This window comes from Larus michahellis, chromosome 2 (assembly GCF_964199755.1).
Source record: "Larus michahellis chromosome 2, bLarMic1.1, whole genome shotgun sequence".
NCBI lineage: Eukaryota > Metazoa > Chordata > Aves > Charadriiformes > Laridae > Larus > Larus michahellis.
In genome coordinates, this window is record NC_133897.1 from 14,201,381 (window position 1) to 14,218,936 (window position 17,556).

Here is a 17,556-nt window from a genome sequence, read left to right on the forward strand (position 1 = left end):
AAATTTTAACAAAAAATATGAAGATTCTTGGGCTCCTTACAGTCTGTCATTATTTTTTCTTTGTTAATGACTTCATATTAAGAACTTAATTTTAGCTTTAAAATGCAAGCTCGTACTTATATGTCATGGATCGAACGGACACAGTACAGTGTATGGGGGGATCAGAGGGGTACTGCCTCCTCCTTTTCTGGTAGGGGACACCTAGGCAGGAACAAACCTGAGGGTCTCTCACCAAACACTGAAAAAAGCCAGTGCTACAGTACGAAGGCTGAAGGTTTTGTCTCTTAGCACTTTTGCTCTGATTTGGATTTTCAAACTCTAATATCACAAGAGCTATATCCTTCCTGAAACTTGACCCGCTCTCTGCACGTCGGTTTATCACCTTGGTTGCACAGTCCCAGGAGGCACATCTCCTCTCGGGGCTCTGCATCCCGTATCAGGGATGGCCCCTGTCCTCTGTGGTGCTCAAAAAAAGTCCTGCAGGGTTTTTGGTGTTGCAGGGGGACAGGAGGTGAGGGTCAGAAGGCTGTTTGCATGGAGCTTATTTCAGAATCAAGGCTTAAATCTGCTTTGCATTAAACTATCTGCACACACAAATATTTGCCTGAGCAGACTTTGGGTGCTACTCTTTGTGCCAAAAGGAGCCGTATCCCACAGCTCTTTATTCTTTTATGAATATTCTTCTCTCTCCTGGCCAAACGTATTAGTCTTTTATGACCTCATCATTATCCCAGGATACTTAATGTCTAATGAAAAAGATATTTTTTAATATTGAATTACACAGTTACATTTTTTTTGGTGACTAGCAGTTTTAGCCTCTCAGATATTCAAACTGTAGTCCCTAATCTGTTTGGAAAACTTAAAGAATATCCAGTCTCTTTGTCTTTTTTTTTTTTTTTATTTTTATTTTAAGTTGTTCATTACAGTTAAGATAAATAATGTCCTGTCACAGACACAGAGACCAGAGCCTGGGTAGATCCCATCTGTGTAAGTGCTGGAAACCTTATTGCAGAAATCTCCTTTAGTCAGCTTCTTTGTTGCGTGTTGCCACATAATTTTTACCTACGGGCATCCAGGCTGGTTTTGCCCTGTGAAGCGTCTGTGGATTGGACTTTGGGGATGGAAATGAGAAAAAGCTACAGAGGACTTCATACGTGCCATGTAAACACTGCATCCTTTTGTCTCTTTGCTGCCCTTTCTTTTGCTAGAGGAGCGGGGGCTGGCGGGCAGCACCCGTACAGCGGGAAGCAGAGCACTATAGATTTCACCTGCAGTGCCTTGTTGTACAGATCCACTGTGGCGTTCAATGCCTCTCTCTTCTGCCTGATTAAAGATAATAAGGACCAAGTCACTGACAACCCTTTGAGGCAGGGTGGTTTCTGGAGATAACTAGGGGATGGATTTGTGTCACTATATTTATATTTAGGGTTTGATTAGTTTTTGCTTTATAATTCTAGCAATGTTTTTAGTTTAGCTTACTGAACATTAGAGCAACCCCTCTCTCCAGTGACCAGTCTAATACCTCCAAAGCCCCACAAGGGGCTGTTGGGACACTAAAGACCATCAATCCTTATGAATAATGCATCTATTTCCTACTGAGGCTCAAATCCCATTAATACTATAACATTATTACATCTCTTATTTACTCTTTCCTATCTGTGGGATTAAAGATTAATTCTTAACAATTTTTTCAAATTAAGAAGAAATCTCAGTAGGTCCAAAGCATCTCACACAGAATATACCAAAGTCATTGCCAGAAGATGGCTGTTAGGAATAGAAAACAAAATCATGAAATGATAAGAAATATCCCAATAGTGAGACAGGGATGGGCATTACAAGGTCCCACCTAAAACTGCTCACTGCAATGCACTGAAACACAGTGTTTTGCACGGTGATTCCTCATCCTGGTGCCCAGAATGAGTCCTTCCCTGACAGGCAGCCAGGACTCAATGGAATTATGATAAAAAATCAACAGCATTATCTGTCTGACCAGGATAAGGAAAACCGCTGAGGTCATCAGAACAGTTTGCAAAACTACTTTCTCTCTCTTTGGATGTGGGTAATTCCAAATGTGCCGTGGTCTAATTAGGCAGAACCTGGATGGAAGAGCCTCTCTCCCTGTAGGTTCACCATGGTTAAGATCTCAGCCTCCTCTGCATGCCTGACTACTACTGCTAATACTTCTACTGCTGATGAATAATTAATTACAGTGAGGATCTATTAAAATCCAGTTGCCCTCAATGTCCTTTTCATAGTTAGCAAAAACAAATAAAGGAAAACCCAGAAGACTGAGTAACTTGCCTAGTAAAGCTTGGAAATGAACAATAGTCTTCGACTATCTGCATGTTCAAAGATAAATCTTATAAATGAAATAACATACAGTAAGGTGAAGTACATAAAATTCAGAAAAATACAGCTTTGCATGCATAACTAGATTTTTGATATATTCAGTATCAAATCCAAAAGGTAGCACGTTACAGGAAAAATATATTACTGTACCCAGTGCAGACCTGCTACCTTTCTGAATTATTACCGAGGTGTTTGTTACATTACAGAATTCAGTAAATACATTGCCTTTCCCAGCCCCATTAGATAATTTGCCTTTGTCCAGAACTGACCACACACTCTGCTTCCGAAATGCACAGGGGCAATAAAAAGAAGATGGAGGTTTAGCAAGTGAGGCACTGAGGGACTAATATTCAGCAATGCTAATTCCAGCTAAATTTATATTGTATTGAAAGAAAGTGCTGTTAAAGAACAGCTTGGCTTACATCAAGACATGTGGTTACCAGATTACTTTCTATCTCCGCTCAAAAACATTTAGAGAATTTCTCATTAAAATTATTTAAAGTGAAACAAGTCAAATAAATCTACTTAAGCGTGTTGTTGCATTGCCTCATTTGTGCTGAAAAAATGTTGCTTGTTTTTTACATTCTATTTTAACTGTACATACGAGGCTTTCCTCGCCCATTAACAAAACACATCACCTCCCAATTGCTTTCTATACCTCCTTAAATGTTAAACATAAACACATACGCCATCTGTTTCCTATCATGACACCAATCCAAAATGGCTGCACTAGACACCTCCGCGTAATAGATCATCTTAAAACACCTTAGCGGTTTTGCTTTATGGAGTTATTTTTCCTGTGACAAATTATAAACCTATATTTCAAGAACACTACCAGGCTGTAGTCTCAATTGCAAATTCTGAATAGTTTCTCTTTATTTTAACAAAATGTGCTGGCTTGTATATGATGCAGCACTTTTTTTAAAGCCATAGGCCACCTTTGTTGCTATGGTATCCTACAAATCCAGTTAATTTCTTCAGTTAATAATTTCTCAGCTAATAATTTGTGAAGCATTCAGATTGAAAGCATTACAGTTCAATATAGTCACTGCTATAACTTACAAAATTATTATGTAGCTGTTGTGTAACCGAAACTGCAGGATAAATTACGAGGTTTATCATCAGTCTGCAATCAAAAATAAATTTCAGAAAAAAAGAATCACATTTCTCTTAAAAAAAAAAAAAAATCAGCTTTTCAGCTTTGCCATGCTTGTGCTTGTAAACTCCAGCTATCACACATGGGAAATGGACAAAATATAGTCATAAATGTCATTGAATGAAAATTTCATTCTGAATGGATTTCAAATGTACTTCCTCCTCAGGTTCAGCTCTATGAAAAAAATGACCGTGTCTGGAGCAAGTTGAATTCAGTGAGGAATTTCTCCTTCACTTAAATGAGCTTTTGACCAAGGCCTCACAATATTAATGCACGAACCTGCAAACCCTTATTTCCCAGGGTAGCTCCAATGAATCCTAGACTGATTAAACCTCTGTAGACCTATGTGCAAAAGCAATACTCTGTCTGCTCATTCTCCCTTATATGTAAGAGCTCAAATGGTTATGAGACAGTATTGCTACAGGTTTGATCAAAAATAAATGCCATATATCTAGGGACCATGAATAAGGGATGAAACAGCCAGTGTAGAGGTAAAAGAGCTAAAGGGGAAAAAAAATAAAGATACTATTGCCTTGGATTGTATAATCTCAGCAGAGTTTCTTGCCATGTCAGAGGCTTATTTCAGAAGTACCTGATAATGCCTCTTGGCTACACAGTCCCATGGGATGAAGCAAAAGCAGGCAGACTGCTGTGGGGGCAGGAGCTGCTCAGTAACCTCTTGTCACCAGGAATAAAGAAGCATTGGTGTTGTTGCCTGCTCTATAAACTGGTGCTACCTGAGGAAGCAAAGCTGGAAAAGCCTGGGAAAGATGTATTGCAGAGATTTCCTATCCGAGCCATTTTGTCTCCGAGGAATTTTTGAAAAATGGAGGAACAAGGGAGAAATACACATCTTTTTATGCTTTAAAAGGCAGAGGGGAAACCTTCTTTATGTTTCCCCCACCCTGCTCTTGTGCAGTTAGAGCTCCCCTTACTGTTTTAACCTTAACTCCCCTCTCCAGACAAGGCTAAGGAGACCTCCAATGGACGGACCACAGAGCTTTCCTCTTATTAAAGGTTGTCTCTCTCTGTTGTCTGAATATGTAAGATCACGTACTCCTTTGGTGCTGTATAAATAACACTCAGCTACTTTTTTGAAACACTCATCATACTGTTTTTCCTTCTCCTTGTTTGTAATTTTGCTGCTGCTATTTGTGTGATTTACAGAGGTTGTTTTTATTCCTCAGAGCCTTCAGTGCAATTAAAGAAAATAAAGAGTGAATGCTCAAGTAGTTGAGAAGAACGCAAGAGGTAAAAGATGAACACAAAGGCAGAGGTACCATGAATGACTTCTAAAGAGGAAAGGATAAAATACAGCTTGTCTTCAACATGCTCTAACAGGCACAACAATTCTGGATTCAGCTTGCGACAAAACATACTATGGTTTAGAGGGAAGAGAGACAGTAGCTCCTAAACAATATGAACATTCCATTTAAGAAAATAGCAATCACTTGTCTGTTGTGAACTTCAAAGTCATGCTGTACTTGTAATAAATACACAGTTGCTCAAGTGAGTCGGTAAACTGTGATACGCCTTACTTGCACTGACCACTTAATATGCCAGGATTTTTCACACCCAAGAGGAAAACAAACAAACAAACAAACAGACAGCCAAACAGATTCTCTTTTGGGATTTTAACTGTTTCATCTTGACCTTTGCATGCACGTATGTGTGCCTAAGTGCACAAACATGCCATGTTTAACCTCTGCAGCAAGAAGCTAACGTGTTGGCTCACAGGCTCTGTCCTCATTTTCACCTTATTAACCCGGGTTGAAGTTGTTGGAACTTGCTGAGGCTACTAATCCAGGTCCATACCTAAGCTACCTGACTTCTTCACCCTCAAATTCACATCCCTTCCCATTTGCTCTGCATTTCAAAATCTGGAATTAAGCAAGGCTGCAGTAGATGTGCATGTTGAAATGCACTAACCCTGAAATGGCTATTGCTTTCTGGGCTTGTTGCCCAATAGCTCTGTCACTAGCCTTTTTTTTTTTCTTTTTTTTGTCCTGACCATTGCTGTTTTTTCAGCACAATCTCTCTGAGAAAAAAAAAGAGGGTGGGAACTCAGTAACATCCTTAATAATGGAGTTATCAGGCTTTTTTTATTTTTATTTTTATTTTAGAAGGTACGGTAAGTCACAGCCCTAGATGACACACACCAAATAAACAGGCAAAAATTTGCCAATCCTTGTTCTGTATTACACACCCATTGAACATTTTGGGTGGAGAACCTCCAAGGTCAAGCTCAGTTCTTTAAAAATATTTCCATTTCTACATTGTATACAGATGAGGAGACAAAATGTCACAATCCCTAAACCTCGGTAGCCTTTTCTATTTCTATTGCAACTGTAACTAAATTTCCCAGAAGACATCTGTGTTTCCTTGTGTGAGATACTGTACCAGTGGTAGAATTTAATATATCCCTCTCATTGCAGATCACAGATTTGCTTAAGTTGCCGTTTCTTCCTTGCCTATATGGAGGCATATGGTCTACTTGCTAGCCTGCTGCAGGGCTGAGGTAGGTGGCAAAAGTCTCTCCTCCACATTGTTTCTGCCTCAATCTGTATTTATTGACGCGCTTCTTTTCTGCATCATTTTTAGACCATTTCTAATCTAAAACCATGAAACATTCATTTAGTGTGAACTGAACTCACATGTTCGAAGTCAGTTTCTCAGCATATAACATTGACATTTCTGCCAATGGCTTTACTCGATGCTTAAGGGGTTTTTAACACCAGCCTGAGTGAACCAGAAGCCACAAGGCAACGTTAAACAAGTTCTGTGTGTGTCCGAAACCAGTGTACATGCCAAGCATGCTTTGAAGAGCCATTGCTCTGAAAAAATGCAGTTCACATAGGCTTGTGTTTGGCTGGTTGAAGGTCACCACCGGCATGTGGGTCAGGTCAGCCCTACAGCAGACTCGCATCTGTGCATTTGGGCCAGGCAGACCTCACGTGGTTCCTTCCCTGCATTCCTTCCCACAACTGCACCTTCAAGGTTTCGGTCTTTCTTCCCCATGGACCGGGCAGTTCGAAGGCCCACAAGTTGCAGTAAAAGTGAAGGACAGGTGCCTCCAGCCCAGCCATCTCGCCTTTCTGTTTTTTTCCTTCACTTTAAATGCCCACTGAATCTCCTTTCCCACATGCAGAACTTGTCCCACTTGCATTCACCTCTCCAGAACAAACCATTTGGAGCAGAGGTGCAGCCCTACAGTAACAATCATGTTAACTATTTATTCTGCTGCAACAAAAGATGAGTCAACAACAGCTTTTCAGATACAGAAGAACTTTTAGGGTCTACTGCCAAAATTATTTTCTCATGAGAACTTATATTCCACAAAGCAACCCGACCCAAAGGCGTCTGTACTGGTGACCAGGTGACTCAAGGCAAAGCGTCAATATAGTATTTGACATTGTTTAGTGTTCAGGATGTCAGAGAGGAGAAAGATGAAACCAGACACGTGATGCTGATAAGAATTTCTTTTTATGTTATTCCAATAAAAAATACATTCATACAGAAATATAACAATCTTGCAAAAAACAATTTCAAATAAAATCTTGTAAAACAAAATTTTTACAAAAATCTTACAAAGAGATTCTTTAGATAACAGGGTGCTTCAAAACCAAAAAAAGAAATTTCACTAATAGAAACTTTTTCTTCTTAAATTTCAAGCAAAAATGTTTTATTTTTTTTTATTTTTCAGCTTGATTGAGGCTCAGTTATCACCTGAACAAAATGTACTTGCTTATAAAGAAAATTACAGGCATTTGACATATGGCACACAGCCCCACCCCATCCACACAAGTCTGATGGTTATTTCACAATTGAGACAAGCCAGTGCAAGTTTAAGTTTTTTTGTTTGGGGTTGGTCTTTTTTTGTTTGTTTATATTTGCTTTTGTTTACTTTCTTACTTATAAGAATTATGGCTAAGCCAAGGACAATGCAAACAAGGAGTTAAAAACACAACAAAACCCAACCCTAAATAGAAATCCATTTTCTCGGAAATTTTGTTTGTTTAGGGGGAGAAAAAAAAAAAAGTGCAATTTCAGGAAATTTAAACCAAAAATGAAATGAGAATGATATAAGCCTGTGTGTTCCTTAGAACCAGATCACTTGCATATACTTTTTTTTTTAAACCACTTATCTACATACATTTCCAGGAAGATATACTAAAATATTAGCATAGTAAGCAAGACCAATAATAAATAGAAAAAGAAACAGGTCACATGTTTCATTGCATCGACTGTAGTGAGCTGGTTTAAAAAAAAAAAAAAAAAATACTGTTTTTGGACAGACTATTTCTACTCTAGGAAAAAACAGTCTTTATTTCAGCTGAACTATGTAAAATTAGAGCTCAACCACCACAATGACTAGCTCACTCACAGGTCCTCCAGTAAGCTGGAAGGCCAAAACCCGAGCGTATTTCATCTGCACACAGCTAATATTCTTTTAGCATGCCAATATTCGGTTCATATCATTCTTAAATGGCCACAGATACGCTATTCCAGACAACCTAGTAACTACAAAACACAGTCAGCAGTCTGAGAAGGACTGAATGCCAACAAAGCCTTTAGCATACCATTAAGCTAAAGGTAAAGCCTCTAAAAATGCTAGATTTTAATTAACTGTATCTTTCATTTCTTTGTCTCCTTAATGACCGTATTGCAGGAGGGGGAGAGGGAATATTTTGATGGGCTGTGGCATTTTCTAGCTATGTGTTCTAATTTTTTTCCTTTTAAAAAAAATATTTATATATTATCTATATATATACACACATACACAGACTGTACACACAAATATACATACACAATTATTCTTCTGCCCACTTTTAAAAAAAAAGTAATATAGTTTCTTTCTGTATGACCAACAGATAGCTAGATATATAGATGTGAAACTTGTGCCTTTTAAGCAAATACATCTTTTAATACTTCTGTATCTTTAATATGTATGAAAACTTGACATATTAAGTACAGTTGGGGTGTGTATATACACAGTTGTTGTGCAAGGTCAATATAAAAAAAGTCTCAAGGTGGCAGAACTGGTCAGGTATTCAATTGGCATATGCATTATACTGTAACACAGTCAAATTGTCTAAGTTAAACAAATACTGTACTGACATGAACGACTTTTCTCTATATTTGTCTTTGTGAAGGAGGACCCTGGAAGTAACCTTTTTTTCCCCTCATATTATACATTTGATACAGTACAATGCCAGGTGAAAAGAGAGCCTTAATAAAGCATGCATCACCCATACCCCTGTATAAGACCCCCTACAAGAGAAGGTCACTTGCATAAGGCACCATTATTAAGGTCAACAGTGCATTAACAGCTAGAAAACCAGAAGTTAGTCCTCAAGGCATAAATAAGAGAAAAATTAGCTGCATGAGAAAAATCAGTTTCTAACCAATAGTGGTTGTATCCACCCAACAGAAAAAATTATTCATGTTCCATACATTATGTAACATTAGACCAATTGTATTTTAGCTGCTCTTAACTGGAATCAAAACTGCAGTCCTGATTAAAGAATGGAAAAGCATATAGTTCCCCAGAACCATGCAATAACCTTTGTATTATAATGAAAAGTTATAGTTGTGTTACATTTGTAAATACACAGCTTATACAATGGATTACAAATGAGCTCTGTAGCAAGTAAAACAAGCTACTTGACACATTGCACGTTTAATAGCTGCACCAGACACCTAAAGCTCCTCTCACACAGGAACGGGGAGGTCCCCCATCTCTATTCTGGCATCCTGACTCTTTTTATTCCCCCCTTTCCCTCTCCGTTTTCCCTCTAAAAAGGTGCAGACACCCCTCCCCCCACCCCTTGGAAATGATTGGTGGTCGTCCCATCTCACGAGATATTCCTCACATACAAGACATTCAGACTATTTTTTTTCTCTTACAGTTATAAAACAACCACAAGAAAAAAAATGTGCCTCGGCATACAGTCATCAAGAGATCCTCATCGCATACAGTCGCCCAATCATTAACATTCTCAGTGCACATGCTCACGGCAAAGGCTTAGGAGCCACTCAGAAGGTTAGATACCAGTGTATGAGTCCAGGAAACCCCAAACATCACGCACCGCGGTTGCTATGCCGTTTCTTACATGACTTATTAGCCCTCAAAAGACCTTCAAGGAAGTGAGGTCCTGGAGGCAACTGGGTAGGGTGCAAAATGGCATGCTTTGGCTGGAACACGCATCCCTCCGCTCAAGGCTCTTCAACCTTGACGCCTCTTAGCCCGCAGGATTCACCTCTTGACCCATTCAGAGGTGTCTCTTCATGTGAAGGGCCAGGTGGTCAGACCTGGAAAAACACCTGCAAGGCAAGAGTCAAGGTGCACATTAGCCCACGGTTACTGGCACACACAACACCGTATGTGTGGCTGAGGCACCCCCCCCTTGCTCTGCTGCTCCAAACCACAGCTCATGGAGGAGGGATTTGGCATTCCCTGGATACACGGGAGCACTCAAGGTGTCTGTGGGCACCTGGGCAGATGGGTGGTAACACTAGGGACTTCTCAACACCTATCTGCAACATCAGGCTACAAACCACATCCCCATGACTAGTAAAAAGGAAAGGTTTTTTCTTCCAGTCTAAATATACAATAATCCCTTAAAAATACCAGACACAATTGCGTTCCCAAACGATTCTTTCACAAGTGAAAAGCAGCCCAGACTCACTTTTCAACAAGCATTAAAAATAACTCTTTAAAAAGGCGCGTTTCAGTCACATACCTGTCACAGTGACTACATTTAAAAGGCTTGGCACCAGTGTGCTTTCTGAAGTGTCTGGTTAATTCATCACTTCTTGCAAAACGCCACTCACACCCTTCCCATGAACATCTGTAAGGCTTTTCCCCTACAAAGAAAGCAGATTACACATTAGTCGTGACTTCATTCAAAGAAAGATAGGTGCTATCCCATTCATTTTCTATGTAAACCTCCTCCACCCCCCAAAGACAGCCAATTTTATTTAACCTATATAAATGCTTCAGAAGATGTAGGCAAAGAAGGCTTGAAAAATTCATCCACCTGATTCCTACTTAACTATTTTGCTGCAAGAGCACATCAAATAACCTCATTCTTATTTAAGGAAGAAAAAAAAAGTGATTAAACAGGCTCACGGAAAACAAAGAAATCCAACCTTCTACCATTCCTGTTCATCCGTAATAGTAGGCTGACTCCCAAACAGGTATCATTCACCTCATAAAGGTGATTAAAGACAGCACAGCTAGGCTCCAAAATGCAATTAGGCTACTGTATTGCATCAAAGCCCTCTGTCACTCACTCATCTGCATAACATGCAACCTCCTTTCTGCTGAGCCACATATTCTTGGAAAAGCCTGTACGCCACTCTGAACACTGCTATTTCAGCATTCAAGAAATACCACTTCCATTCACAGGAACGTTCTCAGCCAGACAGCAACAGGACAACAGTACTGCAATACTTCTGAGCCGGCAGCTATTTATGTCTGCTCAACCACCACGGTTTCAGTGGAAGTTGTTTTTTCCTCTTGAAATAATTTTATCTGACTTCTGCATGACAATGGGAGCATCCGAGCTTGCTCAGACTTCCCATAAAAGCCACAAAATGTTGAGCTCATGAGTCAAAATAGCATCTTTTTCCTTGAATTCTCCTTCCACATCTTGGGGCAAAAAAACCCCCACCCATATAGGTCTTTGGATTGGTATACCAAGAACGCCAGGCCAATTCCTCAAGCCAAGCGATGACTATTGAGTCAAGGCGCAGCTCTACATATCTAAATGCTGTTGCAAAGAGATATCAAATGATAATGCTCAAACAAGCAAATCAGCATGCTACTTCAACCATAAAATATTTATAAAAGCCCTGAAGTGTCTATCTTCCTCACGTTCTTTCCCAATAACATACAGGATTGGTATTTTTAGTTCAGGTTCTGTAACAATAAAATGCTGTTGCTCAGTATTTTGGGATGAAATTATACAGTAAATCATACATTTCCAAGTCCAATTAGGCAGAGTTGTTAGAAGCACTAAAACACACTGTGGCTTTCCAAGATTTTTGCTATTAACGATGGCACACAAAACTGTTAAATGATTTACAACTATAGCTATACTTTATATAATCAAGGCCTTGGGATGTCTGATTGAATGGACCGGTGTAGACCAAACCATGAAAACAAGCTCTTACAGTATTTAGTGATCTGACCAATTTTTGGATATGACGCTGTTTTTTTTTGCAAGAAAGCCCCAGCTTGTGTTTGCTTTAGAAATAAACGTCAACAGAGGTCTAGTGCCTATTTTGGCTAGACCTTTGCTCTTGATGACCACACGCCGCTGCAGTTTCCCAACTATTGCCTATTTCGATGAGTGGCTCCTATTTGCTATGACAGTGGACCAATCTACGCCAACTGTCTTGGCTTCAGCTCGCTTACGAAGAGAATGAGGAAGTGATGTCGTCCATGCTGGTAAGCCTCTACTACTATTACATCATTTCTCCAAACCTGGGCTCCCACCCAGTGATTGTGTAACGCTGTGACACCACCACCGTCAGGGGTATTCCCTACAGTACTTGCCAACTCTTAATAAGCATACGGTTACTAACCTGTATGAGTGCGCTGATGTGCTTTCAGATGTGAACTTTTGGTGTAAACTTTCCTGCAACCGTTAAAATGACACCTGTGAACACGCCTTCTGCCATCTGGCGAAGTGTCACCATTGGAGGGTGTACCTTTTTCTGCAGTCTTTCCAGCGGTACCGGTACGAATTTTCCCCGGTGAATGCAACTCACCCGGCGTACAATTCCATAGCTGGGAAGAAGGCTCCTTGCTCAGCTCAGGAGATGAAGGGGGAGTGGAAGTGACAGACGAACTCAAGTTTCCTGAACTGGCTAAAACATCGCTTATAGGGTCAGAGGTAAACTTTGTCGTGGGCGAGAGCTCCTCAGAGCTGTCTGAAGATTCGCTGCTCACGTCAGAATTCAAACTGTTGGTCTCTAAGTTCTGACTAGTAAGATTGTCCTCTTTTGGGACACACGTGCTCTTCAGTTCAGATTCCTCCTTTTTCTCACGTGCCAGAATAATTTTGGTCCAGAGATCCTCTTGGCTATCAAATTTGATTTCAGATGCAGAAACATAACAGGGCTCACTTTGAAGATACCGTTCCAGCTCCAAACATGTCTAGGTGAAAGAGAAGGAAGAAAAAAATAGAAAAGTTACAAGCTTGCTTCAAAATAAACCCAATTGTATTTTACACTTCAAAAAGCATGCAGGAATGTAGTACGTTCGATTTGAGGTTTCCAGGTTCAAAACAAATTAAAGGCTCCTCCAGCCGTAAGTAGGTGACTGTTACGATGAAAAGAAATCGGTTTTCGAGACCTGGGCAGGAGTTCAAATGCACAGCTGAAGGTGCAAGTCAGCTTTGGTTTCCAAAATAGCATTCTAATGAGTCAGTCAAATTATCATCACTCTCATCATGAAATCTGTGTTTTCAGTAGGCTGACGTTGAAAAGGACCATAGAGAACCACAACAAATAATTACACTTTGCTCTCGCGCCCCGTCTAATTTCAAGTTGTTTTGTATCTCTCTCACACAAACAGGAGGCTGAAAGGACCCAACTGAACACAATGTGCTCTGACACACAGTTAAAACCCAAACGCTGTGTCAGAAAACAAAGCCACATTTCAGCACGGCTGCAGAGCTGCCGGTCCGTCTTCTGGGGACATCAATGGAGCAGCAGACATCCTCCCATTTCCTGTGCATGAGAACGCAGCACACTCGACTTTCAAAGAATGTCATTTCCAAGCACGCTGGCATGCACGCCACGTAACTCCAACTGCTCCCGTGCGTGTTCGGAGGAACACGGGGAACTTCAACAACAGAGGTGAGGGGAGAAAAAAGTTCCATAATAGAAATGGCCTATTCTATAGGATGCAAAACGGGAAATTACTCTGAGGTCCTGCTGGGAGTCCCACAATGAACAAGAACTTTATCTACTGGCCAAGAGTGCAACTGTATGAGTCATCTCTCTCTTTCTTTCACGCAATGCCAAAGGAGACTTCCTTTTAAAACCCTGACCATCTGCCAAGAAAGTACTCTGTTCAAATATACATGCAACAGTACATGGACAACTTCCCCCCCCAACTGCATTCCCCTCTACTCCATGAAATGAAACAAAACAAAAAACAAAACCACCCTAAATGGGTGAAACTGTGGTTTTCAATTTCAATTCACCCTGCTGACTTTCTAGCCATTTTCAGAGAACAAAAAAAAAAAAAACAAAAACAAAAACGGGGTATGAACTGTTATGGCAACAAGCTGATGTTTTGGTGTTTTGGGATTATTCTTTCCACTATAGGAAATGATCCATACGGAAGCTTTACACAGAAAATGGACACACCAAGTTTCCATACCAAACTACTTATTTTAGCAAGATCATCTCTTCCAAGCCCGGTAGCAAAACCTGATCCCAAATGCCACACATTCCCTTCGCAGCCCCTTCCCATCTGTCCAAGAGCAGAGCTGCCATGGGAGCAGCCTCCCTTCTCCCCCAGCACCACTTAACTAAACTGGGTCACATGTTCTGGGCAGGCGAGGAGAGTGGGCAAAAATAGGGAAAAAAAAACCAAAAAAACCCACGCCGAACAGCCCCATCGCTGCACACATTATTTACGTATTTGTCTATAATTAGGTAACTGGGTTGCAATGCACGTTAAAAATAAAAAGGGTTTCAACGGGGACAACACAATAGCGTGTTGATTTTCCGTGAAAACGGGTTAAAAAAGCATTTATTAAGATCGTGTCAAACTTTCATATTCCCGGCTAATTTAAATTCCTCATTAGGTTGATTAGTAATGGGGACCGGAGCGAAGCTCTCGCCGAGTTTAAATGCCTCTGAATGCTACTGGGAAGGAGGGCTGGCCCTTCGCCAAAAACCCAAATGCCTGAAGGAAACTACTTAGCTCCATTTCAATCACGTCCTACGAAGCTGCCTCGCTGGAAGGGGGAAGGCGGGGGGGGGGGGGGGGGGGGGCTGGGAAATAAAAAAAAAAACAAAACAAAAAACCAACAAAACACACAAACCCAAGGCATTGCATGCAATTAACAAGCGTGTGAAGGTTGTAACACTTGGCATCGCAGCCTCCTCGGAAAGGCTGCTCCGTCCTTCTGCAAGGCCAGCAGGTACCGAGCCGGCCGTCGGGGCTGACCGGCTGCCGGCGGGGGGAGCGCAGACACCGGCCCCGGCTCCCCGCTGCAGCCGGCCAGGCACCGCGGCTCCGGCCAGCCCGCTGCCTGGATCGAACCCAGGGGGAGAAAAAAGGAAGGGGAAAAAAAAAAAAGGGGGGGGGGGGAAAGGGGGAAAAAAAAGGCGCAACAAAATATGTCCATTAAAGGGAAGGAGGCTCCGTTCTTCCTCCTTCCCGACCAAGGCAATTAGCACAAGGGGATCGCTGTCATATGACTGACAACTCACGGACTCTGCAAAGCTCCCTGCGCTGGGAAACGGCTCCATTGTACACAGAGATACACACAGGCACACGGATATGGGTACATATGCCTACACACACTCCTGGTGGGTTTTTCCCCCATCATCGCCAGGAAAAAAGAAAAATTAAAGTAACAATTAAAAAAAAAACAAACCACCACAGCAAGGGACGAAGAGCAGCCCTTGGCCAAGGCAGGGAGCTCGGATGACAAGCCCCAGCTGTGGAGGTTGGACCTGGTACAAGCGCAAAACTTTTGCCAGGACTCGGTGCGGAGCGGAGCGCGCAGCGGAGCGCGGAGCCGGGCTGCGGAGCGGTGCGCGGAGCGGGCCGCCGGCGGTGAACGAGGAGAGCCGGAGCTGCGCAGCTCCTTATATCCACCTCGGGAACTCTTTCCCCCCAAAAAAGCCGTCTTATTTTAAACCAAAACACCTGTTTCAAAACATCCCTACGTATTTGTGCTCAATTCTCCCCAAACTCGTTCCTGACACTTGGGCTTTTTTTTTTTTTTAAATCCGCTCATCCTTTAATACGGCTTAAAAAAAAAAAAGAAAATACACCCCGACAACAACAACAACAACATCGACATCCTCGTTTACCTGTTGCCAATATTCCTCCAGGGACGGCAAGGCTGAGAAGTAACCCGTGTCGTGCACAATCTGGAGTTCCTGGAAGATGCTGCACATTGGGAGCACATCCATGTCGCGAGTCGCAACAAACAAAAAGTCAGTGCTGGTTTCACCGAAAATAGAGATGCCTCCTTCTTTATGTGCAGGGCTTGAGAAGGGGGGGTGTGTGCGGGGGGGTGTCAAACCTCTGGCTCTCCGTTTCCAAGCCCCCCCCCTTCCTCCACAGAAGAAAAAAAAAATAATTGTATATATAGAGAGATATATATATTGGTATATATTAATTCCTTGAGGAGCTTAGGGAGGAAAAAAGACCCAAAGTTTCATGCAAAGTTTAATCGCACGGCACGGCACGACGTCTCCCGCGGCGGCTCGCTCGCTCGCTCGCTCTCCCCTCCCGCGGCCGGCGGCGGACCCTTGCGCAGGAGCGGACCCAAATATTTTGCAAACACGGCGCCGACTGCGAGTGTCACCCCCCGCCAAACTTCCCTATTCAAAGCTCTGCCCGGCCGCGCCGCCGCCCCCGCCCCGCGATCCCGCCCGCTCCCCCCCCCCCGTCCCCGAGCTCCCACCCCCCCCCCGGCTTGGCCCCGCCCCGCCCCGCGTGAGCCCCCGTGACACCGCCCCGCCGCCCAATCTCCGCCGGCCCCGCCCCGCCCCCCTCCCGCCAATGATGTCAGAGCCGCCCAATCACCGCCCGCCGTGGCACCGCGGCTCCTCCTGGCGTGACCGAGCCGGGCCGTGACGGCTCCCGCCATTGGCTCGATTCGAAATTCGGCCCCTCCTGATTGGCGGGATGGGCGGCAGGCTATTTTTAGCAGGGTATATAAAGCCGGGGAAGCGGCTGCTTCTGCTTCTTTTTTTTTTTTTTTTTTTTTTTTTCGTCTTCATAATTTTTCGTGTGGGGAGGCGGCCGCGCGCGGGGGAGGGGAGCGGGGCCGGCGGCCGCTGTGTTGCGCTGCCGGCGGCGGGCGCGGAGGGCGCTGCGGGGCCGCCCGACCTGTCAGGCGGCTCCGGCGGCGGCCGTGAGGGGAGGCTGGGCTCGCCCCGGCCGGAGAAACCTCCTCCGTGGTGCAGGGCCTCGCCACAGGACGGCCAGGCAACCACGGCTCCCCGCGCCAGTTCCTGGCGCGGGGAGCCGTGGTTGTCTGGCCGTCCTGTGGCCGTCACCTGTGTGAAGGTGTCCAGTTTTATTGTGGGGTGGTGTCACCATGAACCCCTCTGTGACACCTTGCTCACAAGGCTTCAAGGCAACATCTACGTGCTCCAGGACCAATCTTTCCCAGGGAGCAGGAGGGCTAGAAAGTTAATTTCTCTGTCCCCCAAGGGATGGCAGAGGACATCGTTGGCACTGCAGGGAGGGAGCTGGATCTCCAGGCAGGACAGGGTGATCATAATGGGGCTCTGCATGGAGACCTCCCTGGGCCAGGGCCACGCAGCCAGCCTGGGGGTGGGTGTCATGAGTGTCCCCCTCCTGGCCTGCACCATCTGACAGAGCTGCTCCAGGAAAAGTTCGTTGCTGCCCGCTTACACCCAAGCACAGAAGCTTGCATGTTGTTATCAGAGCACCAGCTTTTTTAAGACTAGACCTGTCGATGATGCGGGCGTCTTAATATAATTTAAAAGAATGTGATGGTTAGCTTTCCAAAGGAGTGGCCAGCAGATGGAACAAACACTCCTAATGCGTTTCTTTTACTAAGGGACTTCTAATTTTCCGCTGATGTTTCCATCATAATCTCTACTCTGTTATTCCCATTTCCCCACTTTTCTCTGTATCTGTTGCTGGTTACCTACAGATGGTAACTAAAGCATTTAGTGCTTGTTTCTTCTGCCGACTGTCTTCTGTGAGCTAGTGATTGCAGGTGTGAAAATGCCAGTCTGACTTTCCATCCCCTAGCCCCTCATAAACTATTAATACGGCGATTCAGTAAACAAACAAATGGCGTTCATGGTTG

The 17,556-nt window shown here is 43.3% G+C and overlaps 1 protein-coding gene across 1 annotated transcript; it reads right to left on the reverse strand.

Annotated features, from left to right (window-relative positions):
- Positions 1-8,405: 8,405 nt before the first annotated feature.
- Positions 8,406-16,108, reverse strand: KLF6 (KLF transcription factor 6). The gene is made up of 4 exons (XM_074574199.1): positions 15,575-16,108; positions 12,098-12,671; positions 10,249-10,372; positions 8,406-9,829 (listed from the first exon to the last, which is right to left on the reverse strand). The coding sequence occupies exons 1-4, from the start codon at positions 15,674-15,676 to the stop codon at positions 9,778-9,780; spliced, it is 852 nt and encodes a 283-aa protein (XP_074430300.1). The 5' UTR covers positions 15,677-16,108; the 3' UTR covers positions 8,406-9,777.
- Between the last annotated feature and the right edge of the window lie 1,448 nt (positions 16,109-17,556).

Bases quoted from the DNA above. Each gene is read 5' to 3' on its own strand.
- KLF6 (XM_074574199.1), bottom strand. From the start codon at position 15,676: ATGGATGTGCTCCCAATGTGCAGCATCTTCCAGGAACTCCAGATTGTG. The intron at 10,373-12,097 runs GTTAGTAACCGT...CTTTCTTTGTAG, and splicing joins ACATCAGCGCACTCATACAG to GGGAAAAGCCTTACAGATGT. The intron at 9,830-10,248 runs GTATGTGACTGA...CTTGCCTTGCAG, and splicing joins AAATGTAGTCACTGTGACAG to GTGTTTTTCCAGGTCTGACC.